Here is a 19078-nt window from a genome sequence, read left to right as displayed (position 1 = left end):
AGAATAAACTTCCTCTAACAGCTCCTTCCCCTCCCCACCATGATGGCAGGTATCTTCATTAAGAGTTCTCATGGGCAGCTAGGTGGAGCAATGAACAGAGCACCAGCCCTGGAGTCAGGAGGACCTGAGTTCAAATCTAACTTCAGACATTTAACACTTATTAGCTGTGTGACCTTGGGCAAGCCACTTAACCCCAACTGGCCTGCCTTCTCCGCTCCAAAAAAAAATAAAAGAAAAGAGTTCTCAGCCCAGGCATATCCCACAGTATATCTTTTCAAAAGGGAAGAGGGATATACCTCTACCCTATAGAGCACATCCTAAAACCTAGACAGAAAGGGAATGCTGAGAGCTATGACAGCCTCTATGGAGGAGGTGGTGCAGCTTAGGGAAGTTAGCAATGCTCCAAGCCAGCTAGGCCAGCCTGAGAATTCAGAGAGTGAACTCTGGCATCATTGGACAGGGCCCTTCACAGAACTACTCAATGAATACCTGATGGATTGACTGATTGATGTTCACGGAGTGCCTACTTCTACAGAGGAGGAAACTTAGGCTTAGAATGGGGAAGAGATATACCTAAGATCAAACAGCTAGCTGGGGTAGAGCTAAACAAGCTAAAACTTGTCTCTCAAATCTAGTATTCTTTTCACCACATATGAAAAAACTGAAGGAAGCACAATGTAATGGAAGGAACAATTGCTGGAACAGGAGTCAGGAGAACTAGTTTTGAGGCCTATACTCTGTCCCTAAGTCAGTGTGTGTCACCATGAGGCAGTCATTTAACTCTCTAGGCCTCAATTTCCTCACATGTAAAAGGAGAATGAACTAGACAGATGAGCTCTAAGGTGTCCTGCAGCTTTAGAAATTTATGATTCTAAAAGACAACTAATCACCTAAGAGTGTATGTGACCTCCCTCGCCCTCTGCGTCCTCACCTTTAAAATGAGGAGAGTCATACCTGAAATACCTTCTGGGACTGCTGTGAGGATCAAATAAGAATATACATATCAAAGTACTTTGCCAATCAACCAGCATTCATTAAGCACCTACTATGGGACCGGCATTGAGCTAGGTAACAAGGATACAGAGCCACATGTGAGCTGTCCTGGCTCTTAAGGCCCTGACATCCTAAGAGGGTGAGATAGCGCGTACCTGTGTAAGTATCTACAAATCAAATACAAGGCAAACACGGAGGGGAAGGCAACAGCACAGATTCTAAAGTGACAAACAGATGTCACCTATTATATCAGGGGTGGTGAGCCTGGGGCCTTGAATTCACACATGGCCTTCTATGTCCTTGGCTGCGGCCTTTTGACCAAGTCCAAGTTTTACTGAACAAATCCTTTTATTAAGGGGATTTGTTCTATGAAGTTTGGAATCAGTCAATGGGTGGCACTTGAGGACTTAGAGGGCCACATGTGGCCTCAAGGCCCCAGGTTCCTCATCCCTGTATTACATGTTTCAGGTAAGTAGCCAGTGAATGAGTCAGACAACAAATGCTACAGGAAGACTGAAGGGGTGGGGGAAGGAGGGCCTGGAAGAATCAGTAAGAACCTGAGAGGTACAAAGGAAAGGATGCAAGCTGCAAGCCAAGCTGGGGGAATAAGCATTACCCCCCCCCCACACTTCAATTCAATAATTCAAGAAGCATGTATTAGTGTCTACACTGGGCTCAGCACTATGCTGGGTGCAGGGGAGACAAAGGCAAAGCTACACGCTGCTAGGGGTGGAGGGTGGTGAGTAGAGCATGTACAAAGACAAATAAGTGGAAAGTATACACCAAATACTAGATTTGGGGGGTCTGTAGGAGGTGGCATCTGAACTGCCTTGAAAGGATCTAAGGGATATCTAAGAGGTAAAGATGGAGAAGGAGAACATGAGTCTTCCAGGGATAGGGATAGACAGCCTGCGTAATAAAATGGAGGTGGGAAAGGAATGTCACAGGAGGGAACAGCAAAAGGGCCAGGCTGGCTGTACTGAAGAATGCAGCACTTACTATGTGCCTGAGCACTGGGGATACAAAAAGAGGCTAAAGACAGTGCCTGCCCTAAAGGAGCTCACAGTCTGCTGGGGGAGACAACATACAAAGAGCTATGTACAAACAATCTAGGTACAGTAATCGAGAGGGAAGGAACTATATTAGGAGCCATCGGGAAAGGTTTCCCATACAAGGTGGGATTTTAGTTGCAAGTTGAAGGAAGCCAAGGGAGTCATGAGATGTGGAGGAACAACATCTCTGGAAGGGGGGCCAGGGAGGGAAAATGCCTGGAGCAAAGATGAGGGTCTTGTGGGAGGGACAGCCAGAAGGCCAGTGTCGTTGGATCAAGTAGTACCTGTGTATGGGGGGGCGATGGTGTAAAGTGTAAGAAGACTGGAAAGGTCTTTAAATTTTAAAAGGCTTTAAAAATTGCTTAGCATCTTACAAATGCTCACGGCGCTCTCATCTCCACTGAGTTTCCTGCACGAAAGGCGGCAGTGTGGTTCAATGGGAAGAGCCCTCCCTCCTTCCTGGCTCCCTCTAGCACCAGTGTCTTTCCTAAAATTCTATGGCCAGAAGAGAACACAGTGTTCCTCTGACACTGAAAGTCCTTCACAAGCTGGCTCCATCCTGCCTTTCCACCCTGCCTTCTATGCATGGATCTTATTGCTGTCCCTTAATGGGATACCAGGTCTCTAGTCTCTGCACTGCCTATTCCCGAACATGGAAAGCCCCTGCTTCCTCTTCAGACCAGGGAACCCCCTCTGCAGAAGGCCTCTCCTGGGTCCTCCTCCTGTGTGCTGGTGACTCCCAAGGTGACTCCACAGTCGACCTCTGATCTGTTTTGTAGATATCTATAGATGTGCACACTAGCTCCTCTGTTAGAAGTTCCTTGAGGGAGGGGACTGTTTTGTCTTGTCTCTGCAGTCCCAGAGTCTACCCCAGTGCTTAGCACACAACAGGGGCTTAATAAATGCTTGTTGATTGAATATTCTACAAACCTTTTTGCTGATTGAATTCTCACCCAGCCTTTTAAAGCCCAACTTGAAGGAAGCCTCTCCTGATATCTCACAGGAAGTAATGGTCTCTCCTTCAGGCTTCACAGAGCACATGTTGTACCTTTCTGATCCCCTACCAGACTGTAGGGACTGTGGCTCATCTAAACTTTACATCCCTCCCCTCCCCCAGCCCAAGAGAGGGCTTTGTACACAAGAAATGCTTCATAAATGTTTGCTGAACCTTAAAGCATAACAAATCGGTGGGAGTTCTTTTTCTTCCTCTCCAGTCTGTCCCAGCCTGTCCTGACCCTAATCAAGAACAGCTATGGAAGAGGCTTCTTTTTCCCTGCCTCTGCCAAGCCTGGGTAGAGATGTAGGGGTCATGCCAGTCTGAAGGATGGGAGGGAAGAAGGTGAGTGAGGAGAAGGCAAGGGGGGCCAGAGCTCTTACCTATAGTTTCTGCTGATTGCTGCTACCATGAGGGCTGTCCAGCCCAGTTTGTGCCTGGCGTTCACGTTGGCACCTTCGGACAAGAGCCTAAAGGAGACAGAGAGAGCGTTTTAGTGCTGAGCTGTCATTAATGTGAGCATACTACAGAGCAAGAAATCAATCCACTAGCATTTATTAAGCATCTACTTCGGACCTGCACAACCTGTGGCCTTTGGTCTGCAAAAAAATACAGAGAATACAAATATAGGCTTACACGACATACTGCCCAAGGACCACTTTGGCAGGCTGCATGTTGTACAGGCCTGATCAACTTTGTGCCAAGTTTGGTGTTAACTGCTGAGGACACAAGAGGCAAAACCAGTCTCTGCCCTCAGGAAGCTTATATTCTCTTAGGAGAAATAACATGTATGCATATAAGAAGAGACAAAATAAACACAAGGTGAGGGGAGGAGAGTTCCCATGCAGGAGATAGCACTGGAACTGAGCACCGTGAAAGAAACTAGGCACCGTATTCTAAGAAGTGGAAGTTAAAGAGGCATTGTAGGGGTTGGGAGAATGGAAATCTTCATGTGGGAGTTGATATGGGTAGAGAGCTAGAGCCTGGTACCTCAATGTTTTTTTTGGTGGGGGGAAGAGGAGGTATAGGGAGAAGAAATTCTTATAGGCCCAGATGAAGAACCAGATCAAAGATAAATTTTGCCCAGGAATGGTTTTACCAACTGCTGGAACCAGTATCTGGAAAGGCTGAATGAACTAATTCACACTAATGAGTGAGTGACTACTGACAGCATCTGGTACAGAAGTTATTTATAGGTTGTTATTTTTTAACATCCAAAGGAATCAAATTCATGGTATTTATGGTTATGCCAGAAGGTACAGTTAAGTGAAAGCAAAGGCATGTTCCTGCTTATGTAGCTTGGGTAGGAAGGGATAAATGGGGTGGGGAAGGAAACTTTTGGGATCAAAAGAGGACTATTATTTAGACATGCCATCCCTACATGGGTGACTGCCCCAGAGTTGTTCCTTTTCCTTCCTCTTTTTTTCTTCACTGTTAAACCCATGCATTCCCTAAAAGCTTGAAGATTTTTCAAAACAGATTCTGCAGGCCTCAGTGGTCTGGGATAGGGGGAAGGTTAGTAGTTGATGGGAAACAATTATGGAAGATGGATCGGAGGGGACTAACTCTAAGCTGGAGGGGACCTCAGAGAGGACAGGATAACAGAACTTAGAAATCAACCAAAAATACTATTAAAAATAAAAAAGGATGAGGAAACCTCATTTTACAGAAGACAAAACCCAGTGTAACTTGTTAAGTGGGTTTGTCCAAGGTAATACTACTAGGAGGGAGACTAGAAGTAGGTAGTTAGTAGGTAATTGTGAGGCCAAAGCATGGCTCAGTTCCTTCACTTACAAAACAGAGACATCCTTAGCCTCCTGGGCTAATGGAGAATAGGAGACACTCAAATTCACCAAACTTTGTCCCCCACAAAGTTAGTGAAGCTCAAATGAGAGTTTGGATGTGACTGTGCATTATAATCTTATAAAGTATGAAGATGATGTGCAATCAACCAACAATCATTTATGAAATGTCTATTATATGCCACTCACTGTGTGTGCTGGGCACACAAAGACAAAATCAAAGGCTCTGCTCTTAAGAGAGTCTACGTTCTTCCTGGGTCTGCAGGTTTCACAGCTTCCCTGCTGTTGTTGCTGCTGCTGAGAATCCCAACACCTCTGAGCTGCCAAGAACATCCAAGGGCATTCAGGCCAACTGGTACCTGACCAAGAATTCCCTCTAACACATCCCCAAGCAGGTGCTCACCCAGCCTTGGAGATCTACTGCTTACCAAGGCAGCCCATTCCACATTAGGACGTGTAACAGAGCTCTTACCTACAGTGAATGGAAATGTGCTTCCCTGAAACATTCCTCCATTTCTTACAGTTCTGCTCTCTCAGGTCATGCAAACCAACACTAATCCCTCCTGCCCATGCCATCAGGAGATAGAGATCCTATTTTTCTTCTAAATCCTTCTTGTTGAGGCTGTACCTAGCTCCTTCAACAAGCCCTGATTTGATTCCATATCCTCAAATCATCCTGATTAGTTCCTAACACTGTATGACTTGTGAGTTACTTGTGCCTGAGAAATCAAGGCTGGTTAAAACACTCCCTTCAATGACTGACTGAATAAAATGACACCGAAGAAGTAACCTATCAGAGCAGAAAGCACAAGTCTTGTAGTTGAGAGATCTGGATTAATGTCCTGGCTCTCTAATGCTCAGCATGTGACCCTAGGCAAATCACAGTCTCTCTGAGCCTCAGTTTCCACTTCTGTAGAATGAGAATGACTGATGCTTGCCTCAGAGGGTTGTTGTCATAAAGTGCTTTTTAAAGTTTATAGTGCTAGGGAAATGTCAGCTAATAACCCTTTTTTCTTTACTACCTTGGAAGGAAGGGTACCTAACAGGTATAATTTCAAGTCTTAGTCCCATAAGGAGATAGAGTGTCCCTGGACTTCCAGGAATAGGAAAAAAAAAACCTTTCAGAGTGGCTTTGGGAAGCCCCGAGACACAGAATTTTACAAAACCAAGCTGATGTTTGGTTATGCTTGTTTGCAAATCAATGCCCAGTGGGGCCCTCCATTTCAAAGCCCCCTGGCAGCTTCAAGCTGAGAGCCAGCTGAAAGGACTAGAGAGGCTGGGGAAAAGGCAGGAGGTCCTCCCTGACTGTTTTCACCACGCACAGTGAATTAATCTCTTTTAAAAAGAGCTATGTTTGTGACAGAGCACGGTGGCTCTGGAAAGGTTAGAATTCCATCATGGAGGAAATGATGAGTGGGAGGGTTAATATCGACTGCCACTCTGCAAGGCAGCGGGAGAAGTAGCACCTTTCTGCCCAGAGGAACAACCTATCTGCCCAATGCCTTCTGGGCCTGACCTCCCCATGCTGGATCCAGGTCTGGGAAAGGGCCTATAGAGAGTTCTACTTTGCTGACAAGGCAAAATTCAATTCCCTTTGCTAGCCCTAGTGGTAGTCAAACCAGTAATCAGCTGCCAAATCTTGTGGCCCTGAGATGGTGTTATGGAAAGAACACTGGGTCTGAATCCCCTGCTCTGCCAACAGGTCCTTGACTCCTCTAACTCCAACAGAGCTTGGATAGGTGACTGAGCACTCTATGACCTCTGATATTCCATGGTCTGTGGCAGAAAGTGATCCTGAGGGACACAAAACCGTCTGTAGCAATTTCTAGACTTAGGGAAGGCAGCAGTGGCTCTGGTGCCTCTGAAGGGCAGTTTAAATGTCAGTTCTGTTCCTTACTAGTGATGTGATCTTGGATAAGGCACTTCAATCTCTCTTCCCTGGTTTCCTTTTCTATAAATGACGGAGTCAGGACTATACTCAGCTCTAGGTCCTATGACCAAATGTCCATTGCATTTGCTGCTACTAGCCTTTCCTGAAGGCAAAATGAGAGAGGCCTGGGCAAAACTGGAAGGGCAGCTTTGGGACTTTCTGGGTTAGTAGCTCTCCTCACCCTGGAGGTACCTCCCACATTTTTTTCCTCATGCTATTTTATTCCTAATCGATAAGGAGCGGTTTGTGAACTTCAATTGCACATTGTTCTGGCAGACTTCTGGGCCCTCAGCTGCTCCTGTGGAAGGGGCTGAGGGAGGGGGCACAACCCCATTTCTGTCCCTCCTCCCCAGTGGAAGGGGCCAAGGGCTGGGGGCAGTGAGCCGTGCAGACCAGATCACTATCTGGGGCCATTTAGGCCCTAGCTAGAGCCTGGCAGAAGGTGTGTGTTGATAGCAACAACAGACTGGGTCAGGTCCCTCTTACCTGGCTGCTAAGACTCAGCTTTGAGTCCATGAGAAAAGAGATGGGGGTGGAAAGGAAGGGGGCCTTCTGAGAGAGCTCCAGATGGCTGACAAGGGTGTCCTTAAACAAAAATGCTGGTCTCCTGCATGGGCTAGCCTCCTCAGAACCGGAGGCAACCTCCTCCATGGCCGGATGGGGCCCCACCCACACAGGTGCCAGGTGGGCCTCCATCAGTCATCTTGCTCTTGGGTGGGTTTTACATTACATACTTGCCTTTCATTCAAGGCCCAGCTTGGGCTCTGCCACTTCCTCTTCCAAGAAACTTCTGAGACTGGAGTTTTTCAAAAGGATCTTTTCAAGGGAATAAATAGACCTTATAAACCTCAAAGTGGCATCTATTACTGTTATAATTCCAGCCCAAGGAATGGCTTCCCTCTTGGCACTCCTACATATGGTACCTTTCCTGATACTTTACTACTTAGTATTTCTGTAAAAAGGGAATAAACTTGCACTTTATGCCTCACAGAGTGGTTGGAGGAAAGTCCTTTGCAAATTTTAAAGAACTAGATATGGGGGAAACAGGAGAAGGGGCTTGGTTCCAGGTCATAGAATGAGTGAGCAGCAGAGCTGAGACTAGACTCCAGGCCACTGGTCTTGCTACCACACCACACTCTTCCTCTGGCTGAACTCAAAGAAGTATCTGAAAATTACTTTTTGAAGAATTTGTTTCTGTTATTCAATCATTCAACAAACATTTATTATGTCACATCTATGCTACTACTGGGCTAGGCCATGGGAGGGAGAGAAAGGAGGTAGACAAGATACAGTCCATGTTCCCTAGGGCTCACAGATAGGAAGGCATGACCTGACCACATGAAGTGACCAGGTTACAATACAGGCCAATATGAAGAGCTTTCACAAGGCAGGGGAATGATAGCAACACCAAAAAAATCCTGAGAGGGCTTCTTGGAGGAGACAGGCATTTAGCTGGGCCTGGAAGGACTACAGTTGTTCTCTGCCAGCCCCTGCAAGGGTCCTCTCTGGGAACCTGCTCAATGGGTCAATAGCAGGAAACAGGAAACTCTCAGCTATAGTGCAGTGGAAAGCAGGCTAGACAGGGTACCAGGAGTTTGGGATCTGTCAGTGACTTGCTGTGTGACACTGGACAGTCAGGTCCTGTTCCCATTGTGCACTTCACTATCCCCTCTCTGTAAGATGAGACTGGACTAGACCATCTTTCTGGCTCCCCCCTTCTATGAGTTTAAGAAGGTATGCCTGGGAGGAAGGAGAAAGGGGCCTCTGTCCAAGGAAAGGGTAACCCTCCTTGGCCTCTGGCCAAGGTAACTTGAGCTCCAGCCTGAATCTGCACATTCATCTTTGGGTCCCTGAAGGAACAAGGTTTTGTGACTCATCAGAAAGTGCCTGGGCCTTACCCAGGCTGACCAGTCAGAACAGAGAGCTGAGAGCACCATCTACTGGCACAAAGACATGTACATCTGCTCCCCAGAAAGGCAGGCTTCGGCTCAAGAGACTAGAATTTATCAGCCTCAGCTTTCTCACAGGGATAGGAGGGAGGGGGCTCCTACTTACTGAAGGGGTCCAAGCAGGAAGCAGATAATGCCCTGTCAGGGGGACTGTGGATGGAAGCTGGACTAGATGGTCTGACATCCCTTCCAGTCCTGGCTACATACATCCCTGAAATGGATGCAATCTGGGGAAAGTTTTTCTGGACCTGTGAAAGCTGCTGACTTTAGTGAGCTGGGCTAAGAAGCCTGCAGGTTTGGAATACGGCTACCCGTGGGGTTCAGACAATGCTATTATTTCTTGGACTGCTGGGTCTGAGGCTAGAAAATGGGCCTGTTCTTTCTATTAGAAAATGAGTGACTAACAGAAAGGTGGCAAGATCATGAAATTTAAAGCTGGAGGCAAATGAATAATTTTTCTAATAAAGGAGAGTTATATTACATGCTCCCTAGTCTCTCAACACAGTGCAGGGGGTTGGGGACCAAACATGAGGCTCAGTCTGTGGTCAAATTTGGAGTTTAATACAGGACCAGGGTTAGAAATACAAAGCTCTAACTGGCCTGAATGGGGACCAAATCCACAATTTTGGTCTCTTAAGTAGAATACAAGTAGCCAATTAAATACAATGCCCTAACCACTGCACAACCAATCTGGACCCAACTGAGATTCTACACTAAATCAAGGTATAAAGGACAAAGACTTTTCCCAAGGAAGGGCTGGTATCAGTGAACGGTGCCTGCTCCTCACACCAGTCCCTCCTGACTGAGCTTACTAGCTCTGCAGTCTGAGTCACAGCCTAACATTTTGCTCTTTTTTTCAAGACTATGAATGGTATCCATCTCATCTGTTCAGCTGGACTAAAAATGCCTGATGGCAGGAACCTAACAGCAGGAACCACAGCCCTCTTTCAAGAAATTCAACACACTGACCAAGCTCCTACTATGCGCAGAGCACTAAGGAAGGCGGAGCTACAAAAATCAAACAAATTCTGACAGAACATATTATAAGGTAGGTGCATTTCAGGAGTGCCCGATGAGGCCTGGGTACATAGTTGGTTTCATTTTAGATGCCTGAAAGGACATGACTGCTGTCTTCAAACAGGAAGCGATGCTATGGGGGTAGAGAGGGCAGGCTCATTCTAGATGGCCCCAGAGAGCAGAACCAACATCAATGAGGAGGCAGAACTATCTAATGACAAGAGCTGGGGAGAGGTGAATAACTTTCCTTCCCGTCCCCTTGTTCTTGTACAGCCTGGCTGGTCCTGTCAGGGACACAGTAAAAAGCATTCCTGTACTAGGTGGGAGTAAGCTAAATGTATGTTGGTCCCAACCAGCTTTGAGAGTCCGATTCTTCTCTCTATCGGGTTCACTGTCGGTTATAACGATCCCAACATTCTATGCAGACTTATTATAGAAATGTCACTGGCAGGACTGCTGGCTTTTTTTTACCCAGTGCTGTTCAGGTGACCAATTCCTAGTTCTTTCCCAGGACGGGAAAGGCACCTGGGCTGCTGGGCTGCCCTAATCCATGAGGGACCCTCCTCCTCCTGGGTTTTCTTTGATGGGCTGGGCCTGCACGCTGCTGTGGTAATCCCCAGGGAGCAGGGCAGCAGGAGGGCCCCCAATAGTGCTCCCTTCCCCAACAAAAGGACATTCAGATGGAAGATCAGGACAAGCCCACAAGAGGATTCTTATGCAACCTTCCCAAGTCCCCCTCCAATCCACATGAATGCCAGATTGAGGAGGCTACTCAATATCAGCTGCCTGATCCCCCTTCTCCTGCTGTGCTAGTTCTGAAGAAGAAACAGAGCCTTCAATCAATCAATCAATCAACCAACCAGCTAGTCTAAACTGGGCACCTCCTCCCCAACCCCCCTACTGTTGTGCTCTGTGCTTGGCCAGGCTGCTAGGGAAGAGAAAGCCAGTCAGTGGACAGACCACTGGATTCAGAACCAGAAAATCTAGGTTTGAACTCCACTTCTGCCACTTACAATGTGTGTGAATTTAGACAAGTCATTTCATTTCTCTGTTTCCCTCATCTGTTGAATGAGGGCATTGGATTAAATCAGGGATGGGGAACTGTGGCCTCAAGGCCACATGTAGTCCTTCAGGTCCTCAAGTGTGGCCCTGTGATGGAATTCAAATGTAACAGAACCAATTTAAGTCAAAGGGTTGCACTTGAGGACCTAGAGGGCCACGTGTGACCTTGAGGTGGAAGGTTCCCCACACCTATTCTACACTATGCTGGACTGAGGCTCTCAGAGATGGGGTGCTCAGAGAAGGGAGAAGACCTTTTGGGATGACATAATCAAGGGAGGTTTACTGAAGGTGGGGACAAGCTGGGAGCTAAAGGATGGGTGGTATGTAGTTGGGCAGAGAGGAGAATAAGCCAGTGAGGTATAAGTATGGCTGGAATAAAGGGGGTATGGTAGAGGTTCAAATGGGGAAGAAAAGGAGGGAGAGAAAAGGAGTAAAGAGACTAATGCCAGAGGAGAGTATAGAGTAAAAAAAAAAAGCACTGGTAGACAATAATTAATGTGAAAAAGGGTCAAGGTTTGCAGTGAATTGCAATGTGAATCAACAGCGTGATCTAGCAGCCAAAACAAAATGTCATTTGAGACCCGACCAAGAGAGACCCAGCATCCAGAATGGGAGAGGCCCTATGGCCACTGCCCTGGCTACTCACACACGTTAGAGGCAACACACATTAACGTATATGACCATCTGGAGGAAATGCCACACAAGGAACAGCTGAAGGAATTGGGGATGCTTAGATTGAAGAAGACTAAGGAGAGGACTGATAGCTGAGTTTAGGTCCCTGAAAGGCTGTTTCTCAAAAGGGCTTGATTTATTTGCTCCTCTGCATGGCACAGAACCACATTTTGGATTCATATAAAGAAAAACCTGCTAAGCATTCAGGTTGTCCCAAGGTGGAGAGAGTGCCTTGAAGAGCCGTGGCTTCATTACTTCATCACTCACTGACTGCAAACAAGGCTTCGTGACCACCTGCCAGGAACGTTAGACTGGGGGAGCTATGCTCAGCAAAGGCATGAACTAGATGGCTGCTGAGAATAGGTGACCTGATATAGTTTTCCTGGGGATCCTGCTGCTGTGCAGAAGAGAAGGATTTTTGGCTCCCAGAACAAGATCTAATCAAAAATGAGGAGAAATGGCCCAAACTTGTGGTGGCTGGCATGTCCCTCCATGGGCTGATGAGGACAGGCAAAGAATCTCCTGCAGGCCAAAGCTGCCTAAGGCCTTCTGCTGGCTGGAGGGAGCTATCCCACACAGCAGGTGTTAAGGACCTGGACATACCCTGCCCTTGCTTGTGCGACCCTCTGATGAACACATGGTGCTCAGACAGAGGCCTCAGAAACCCCTATCCTCACCTTCCCTTTCTGGGGTGGATTTGTTTTCAGTAGTTATGTGATGAAGGCAACCTGTACTGGGAGCCAAGAGCATGGGTGATAGCCAGAGTTCTCTCTACCTCACTCAGACCCAGGAAGAGATTCCACCCCTCACCCCCGTCCCCAGCCTCAGCTTCGTGAAAACAATTTAGAACATACAACATCGAATGTCCCTTCTACTTTTGCCATTCTATAGCATTAGATGAAAAGTCAGAGAAGCCTGGGTTGGAGTCCAAAATCTACCACCAGTACCAGCTGGCTAACTCTGGGAAAGTCTTTTCTTCTTTCTGAGTCTCAGTGGTCTGAGTTTCAGTGAAATGGTCATGATCCATGCCCTTCCCATCTCACAGGACTGCTTCAAGGCCCCAAGAGGATAACCCATGTGAAAGCACTTTGTAACAGCCATGTCCTATGTAAATATAAGTTGTTATTACTGTTTCTACAGAGCAAAAACTTTGGTAAGCTTTTCCAAGCTTTTTCCAACTTTTGAGCAAGTACAATAGAGCGTTTATAAAGCACTTCTAAGGTTTACAAAGTGCTTTACACATGTCCTCTCACTGTGACCCTCACCTCAACCCTGGAAGGTAGGTGCTATTATTATCCCCATTTTACAGACAAGGAAACTTTATTTAAGTGATTTGCCTGGGTCACATAGCTAGTGAGGGAAGAGGGATCTAAATTTAGTCTTCCTGACTCCAAGTCCAAAGCTCTATCCACAGTCTCACTGAGCTGCCCAGGGATGGTTTAAAGCCATGCACGAGCAGCTTTCCAGAGGACAGCTGCTGTGAATAGCTTTCAAGATCCTGATTACATAGTATAGCAAACTCTTATTTATTCAATAACGAATAAAAGCAAAACATTCACAGAGTCAAGGTATAGCATTCAGAATATTACAGCTTATCATGTCACAACTCAACAACTTATCACTAAAATGGCCACATAGTTTTCAGCAAAGTGGTCACATAGTTTTGAACAAAGTACAATCATTTAGTAACTCAATCATTCAATCATCCTTAAGGAGGCTTGCCAATTTGCCTAGTTTCAAATTAAGACTGTGTAAAGAAACAGGAGGTATGAACAAGGACCCGTTGCTGACATAACAGGAAGAGGGTGAACAGGGAGGAGGTAATACCTGTATAAGGAAGAGTACAAGCTGGACAGACAGAATTTTGTGGGGTAAGCATCGTGGAGGCAGACAGACCAGCTGCTGCCAGGGGGGGGGGGGGGGGGGAGGGAGAGAGAATTTTTCTCAGCAAGCATCGCTGGACTGGACTGAGAACTGAGAAGATAAGTGAGAAGTGAGAACTGGCACAGAACTTGGACTTGTGGTGGCAAAACTCAAACTTGTGGTGGCAAGACTTCCAAAGGCCAGCTGGAGCTGCCAAAGACTGAGGAAGCATGACTGTGGTGCCGGTATTTTGTACAAATGTTGTTGTGGCTTTGTTAATGTTCATGAATGTTATTGTGGCTTTGTTAAACCTTGTCTTCCCAGGAACAGAGACTGTGAAGGATTTGAGATGGACTGGACACTGAGCTTCAGTGTGGAGCAGGAACTGCATGGAGAACTGGACAAGGAACTGGGAACTGTCTGCCTTTGAAGCCAGGTGACAGTTTGGTGGATTCAGGTAGGGGCTACCTGCCTCAAGTCAAGATGAAAAGACCTCTCTGTGGATACTGAGTAGTGACTGATGAAATAGGGTACATTGTAGTGACTGATGAAATTGTAATTTACTTGTGACCTAGGGGTGGATGGCTTTTGTACTTTCTACCAGAGTAGTGACTGATGAAGCTGTAATTTAATTGCACCCCATGGGTAGAGAACTTTGACATTTGTACTTTGTGTCCCCTAAGGAGGCAAGCCTTAAACTTGCCAAGTTTTGTAATTTCTGCCTCCATAACATCTCTCCTGTCCATCCCTTTCTCTCTATTCCCAGCCTCCACCCCAGTGCAGGCCCTGCTCCTCTCTCTTGGACTGCATCTAATAAATAGCCTCTCCTACCAACAACCTTATAATTGTTCTCCTTTCCTCATCTCTCCCCTCACCAACCCTTCCTCCATAAAGCTGCAAAGTGATTTTCTTAAAGCACAGGTTTTCTCCATGTTCCACCACTATTCAAAATCCAGTGGCTTCCCCTTGTCCCCTTTGTAAAATACAAAACCCTCACTTTGTCATTTAAAACTCTGACTCCAGCAGAAGTTTCCTGCCTTATTACAGATCACTTACAGCCACTCAGGCCTGATTTAGTTTAGGTAAATTGGCTTCTTGTTGTTCCTCACCACACGGAACCCCCATCTCCTGCCTCTGTGCTTTCAGCACTGTGCCCCCTGCCTAGAATGTACTTCTTCAGCCATCATTTGTAGAATCCTCAGTTTTCATTTACAGCTCAGTTCAAACACCACCTCCTTTCCTGACACCCTCCCCCCCCCCCTCAGTATTTATTTTGTATATGCCTCTGTGTGCAGATGTTGGTCTCCCTCAACAGAAAGTAAGCTCCTAGAGGGCAGGGGCTGCCCATTTCGTCTCTATAATCATAGTGCAGAGCACAGTGCTTGTCACATCTTAGATGCTTGATCAATTCTTGCTCACTGACTAAGGCTGAAGGAATACCTACATGGATGAAACTACAGACTACAGACCCTTCCCCGCCCCCCTCTCCCCATCTGGTCCTGTGATTTCATAGGTACAGAATCAACACCACTGCAGCTTAAAGTCTCACACAGTTGCCAAGATTATGTGGCTATTACAGATCATGGAAAGAGCTTGAACCCAAGTCCTCCTGACTCCAAGGCTGCTACATTCGCTGTCTCCTTTCAGAATTAAAAAAATTCTTACTTTTAGGGAAAGGAAAAAAGAGAGACAGAGAGTACTCCCCAAAGATAAGTCCCCTGAGCTAAACAGATCCAAGGCTGCCTCTACCTCTTCAGACACAGAGACACTTCTAGTCCAAATAAAGAAGTCTTTGGGACCCATCAGCAAGAATTCCAAAGATGCTGATCCACAGATCTGCCTGCCCTGGTGAAGCTGGGTCTGTTGCCAAGTAACAGAGATCCACCGAGATGAACAAATGAATTATGGTTTAGGGGATGACGACGATCTAGGGGCTGCCTGCAACACTTCACCAGGTATAAATGGCCAAGCTGAATACTGTTCCTGCCTTTTGCCCCAAGTGGCCCCTTTCTGTTTTAAAATCACTGTAGGGCGTTGAAAAATTCACACATCTCCCAGCCAAGGGAAGTTTAGACTCCCATTGCCCAAGTGCCACCATTAATATTTCCTCATCCTTCCTTAATGATAGGCCAATCGATAAACAGACAGCCACTCTTCGGGCTCTAGACAGCCAAATGCATTTACCAGCCCTTTTTTTTTTTTTTAAATTAGATAAACTCCCCAGATCGATGTGCAGGACCGTTACCTACGCTAGGAGCAAAGGCAGTCCCAATGGCAGGCCCCCTTCCTAACACCTGGACTGCAGGACCAGGCCAACAACTCTCCTGAAAGCAACAATGGGCTCCTAACCACACCATACTGCAAGCCAGAAACCAGGGTAAATTGGATGGGTTTGGAATGAAATATAATACAGATTTTTTTTTAAGTTTTACTGAGTCATGATATAAATGTGCTTCTTTTCTTTGTTTTGTTTTTCTAATCAACAACTAGTCTTAAAACAGAGCCAAGTTTTTATGGAGGAGGCAGAGGAGAAGAGCAGAAAGAATAACCACAAGAGTCGGAGGCCCTGGGCTTTGAATCCTGGCTCTGCGACGTACAACACGGGTAACCTCGGACAAGACACTGAACGTCTCTGGGGCTTAGCTGCTCTATTGTTAAAAAGAAGGCTCCGGTCTAGAATCCAGATGCCAGATCAGGGGTTCTTAACCTAAGGCCTATGGACCCTCAATAGGTCCATGGAGCTCATGAACTTGGGGGAAAAATTATATCTTTCTTTTCATTAACTTTTTGAATTTTAGCATTTTCCTCAATCAGGAAACATTCTGAGAAAAGGTGCATAGGCTTCATCACACAGCCAAAGGGGTCCATGACACAAAAGAGGTTAAGAACCCCTGAGAGAGACCATTATGCTCTCTCTCTCTTTCAACTCTAAGTTATAGGATCACAGGGCCTCCAAACTGCCTCAAGCCCCGATCTGAAGGGTAAACCCTTCATTTCTTATCATGGTTTGATTAGAACAATCTAATTCCATGTTACAATAAATTGATCCATTGACTGGAAGATAAAGGCATGTTAATCATAGGGAGAAAAACGCAGGTTTGGAGAGTGAGAGGAGCTGTGAGGCATGTGAGAGAGGGGTAAGAGGTTGAGGGGCAGACCACACCAATTAGTTCCTTTTTCTATGAAGTTTCTCCAGGAAGCCCCTGGAAACGGAAGAAGGCCTACCCCCTCCCTTCTTTGGTCTGCTAGCAGCTCCTGCCTACAAAAACTGGTAGTATGTGAGCAGGAACCCACTGGGATGTTCCTATAGGCCTATGGTCTTGGATGAGCTATGCAGCTAAGTCATTGAGCCTGGGGAGGGAATGCTGCATGGACAGCTCCACTCCTCTTCCTAAAGCACTTCAGGTTTATATAGCACTTTTCCCACAACAAAGCTTTCAGGAAAAAAGTAGTATTCCTTCCCCCACCCCCGCCCCCTTATTTTTTACAGAGGACAAAACAATGGCTGAAGTGTTAGAATAAGGACTTGAACCCGGGTCTCTGGACTTCAGGTCTAGAGTTCTTCCCCCATATGGTGATCTCATACTTTGAAGAATTTGTGATCTCTTCCACGTGGTTATTCTCTACCCAACTGTAGAGCTGACAACGCACTTATGATCTCTCATCCTGTGCAATTCTTCCGGTATACTCACCCACAGGAAGCTCTGCCCAATACATTCCAGGCCTTCCTCTAGGTCTTTCAATGTCCTTTGGGTACCAGGGCAGCATTCAGGCTCAACTCTCTATGTAGTCATGACCAACTCTTTCCCCAATCTGCCAGTCTCTTGGATGTCTTTCACACCATTCCCTGAGCTCCAATCTTCAGCAGTGTGCCTCATGAAACAATGTTTTCTGCCGCCTGCCTTGCTTGCCAATGTCTTTTGTTCCATTTAGGAAATGGAAGGCCTTAGGGGCAGCTAGGTGGTGCAGTGAGTAAAGCACCGGCCCCGGAGTCAGGAAGACCCGAGTTAGGTTCCGGCCTCAGACACTTAACAACCCCCCCCCCCCCCCCTAAGTAGCTGTGTAACCTTGGGCAAGTTACTTAACCCCAACTGCCCTCCAAAAGGCAAAAAAAAAAAAAAAAAAAAAGGAAATGGAAGGTCTGGAGGTCTGAAGGACCCTCCTTAGGTCAGGGGCAGCTAGGTAGTGCAGTGGATAGAGTGCTGGGCTTGCAGTCAGGAAGACTCATCTTTATGAGGTCAAATCTGGCCTCAGAAAGCTTACTAGCTGTGTGACCCTGGGCAAGTCACTTAACCGTGTTTGCCTCAATTTCCTAATCCATTAAGTGACTTTAAGAAGGAAATGGTAAATCACTTCAGTATTTTTGCCAAGAAAACCCCAAATGGGGTCAAAAAGAGTCAAACGTGACTGAAAAACGACAGAATAACAAGTCCTTAGGTCTTCTGGTTTTATTCATAAAATGAATGTCCATGTTATGTGATCATTTCCTTCAACATTATCAATTTAATGGTCATCTTGGCAAGGATTTCACATTTGTAGAACCAACATTTAAGATAATCTATGAAGATGATCAAAAAACTGTCATTCTGAGTACCCTCTTCCCTCAGTGAGGAGGAGGTTGATGGAGGAAGGAAGCTTCCTAGGTTGATGTAGTTGGCTGACATGCTGACCCTCTCCATACTTAGCTAGGCTGGTCCTCAGACAGCAGGCTCATAAACTCAAACTCTTTCCAGCTTGGTAGGAGCTGCCAGAGCTGGAGCTCCATTAGCACCGTTTTCAAGAAGGGTTGTCTCCATGCTACAATGAGGCTACGAAGTGGGGCTTTTGTGGAATACATCTCTAATATGAAAAACAGTCACTTTCAATTAGGGCTTAATGTTTACAAAGTGATTTCCTTGCATTAAACCTGTGAGGTATTATTAGCCCCATTTTAAATAAAGATGCTGAGGTCAAGAGAGATGAAGTGATCTGTCCATGATCACGCTGGCAGTAAGTGACAGGGCCAGGACATGAACCCACTCTCCTGTCTGAATAGCACTTTCTCTGCTATACCATGATTCCCCTTCAATAAGCACACTAGTGGTGATGAAGCTCTGAGCACTGTATCAACCAACCAGGATGCACCAGGTGTGTTTTAGAGACATCTCCACTCCAAATGTCCACATGGGTTTTTTTGTACCTGACCTGTGGTTGTCTTCTGAGCAGTTGTAGTAGGATACACTGTACCTTGATTACAACTTAGTGACATCATTTTGTCATGCTCAGTGTTGAGGAGGTGTAATATAACAATCACAGAGCACAATAAGGTCAAAAGTTCCCCACCCCTGGATCACAATTGAATCTACCCCAGAGTTACATCAAGTTTAAACACAACACTTAATACCCAAATGGAGGTCTTTTCTTCATCTTGACACGAGGCAAGTTCTCAGCAATCTTAGTTCCTGGGGAGACAAGGCTTAGCAAGGCCATAAGATACATTGCCAGTCCCTTCATGAATTCATCCTCTGTCTGTAGAACAGTCCTAGAACCCCTGAACACATTAGCAAAGCCCTCTCCCAGGATTTCTGTAAACATACAACAAGAAAATCCTTCTTCAGGGCTTCTGAACCAACAGAAAGGCTCCCAGACCCCTGCAACAACAGCACTGTCCTTCACCAGTGGACAGTATTCACTCTGTCTGCAGGACAGTCTCCAGACCCCTGCAACAACAGCACTGTCCTTCACCAGTGGACAGTATTCACTCT

General features: G+C 46.3%; 1 protein-coding gene across 8 annotated transcripts in view; it reads right to left on the bottom strand.

The window, feature by feature from the left end:
* Positions 1-19078, bottom strand: part of CLPB (ClpB family mitochondrial disaggregase) — a 195490-nt gene that overhangs the window by 158909 nt on the left and 17503 nt on the right. For all 8 annotated transcript variants that reach the window (XM_069064680.1, XM_069064683.1, XM_069064682.1 and 5 more), the window contains exon 3: positions 3423-3509. In XM_069064680.1, coding sequence (XP_068920781.1) covers positions 3423-3509 — 87 coding nt within the window. The remainder of the gene's footprint in view (positions 1-3422; positions 3510-19078) is intronic.

This window comes from Petaurus breviceps, unplaced genomic scaffold (assembly GCF_028583685.1).
Source record: "Petaurus breviceps papuanus isolate PSGF00001 unplaced genomic scaffold, PetGlider_PUasm1.0 90639, whole genome shotgun sequence".
Lineage (NCBI taxonomy): Eukaryota > Metazoa > Chordata > Mammalia > Diprotodontia > Petauridae > Petaurus > Petaurus breviceps.
This window is presented reverse-complemented; position numbering and strand designations above follow the sequence as displayed.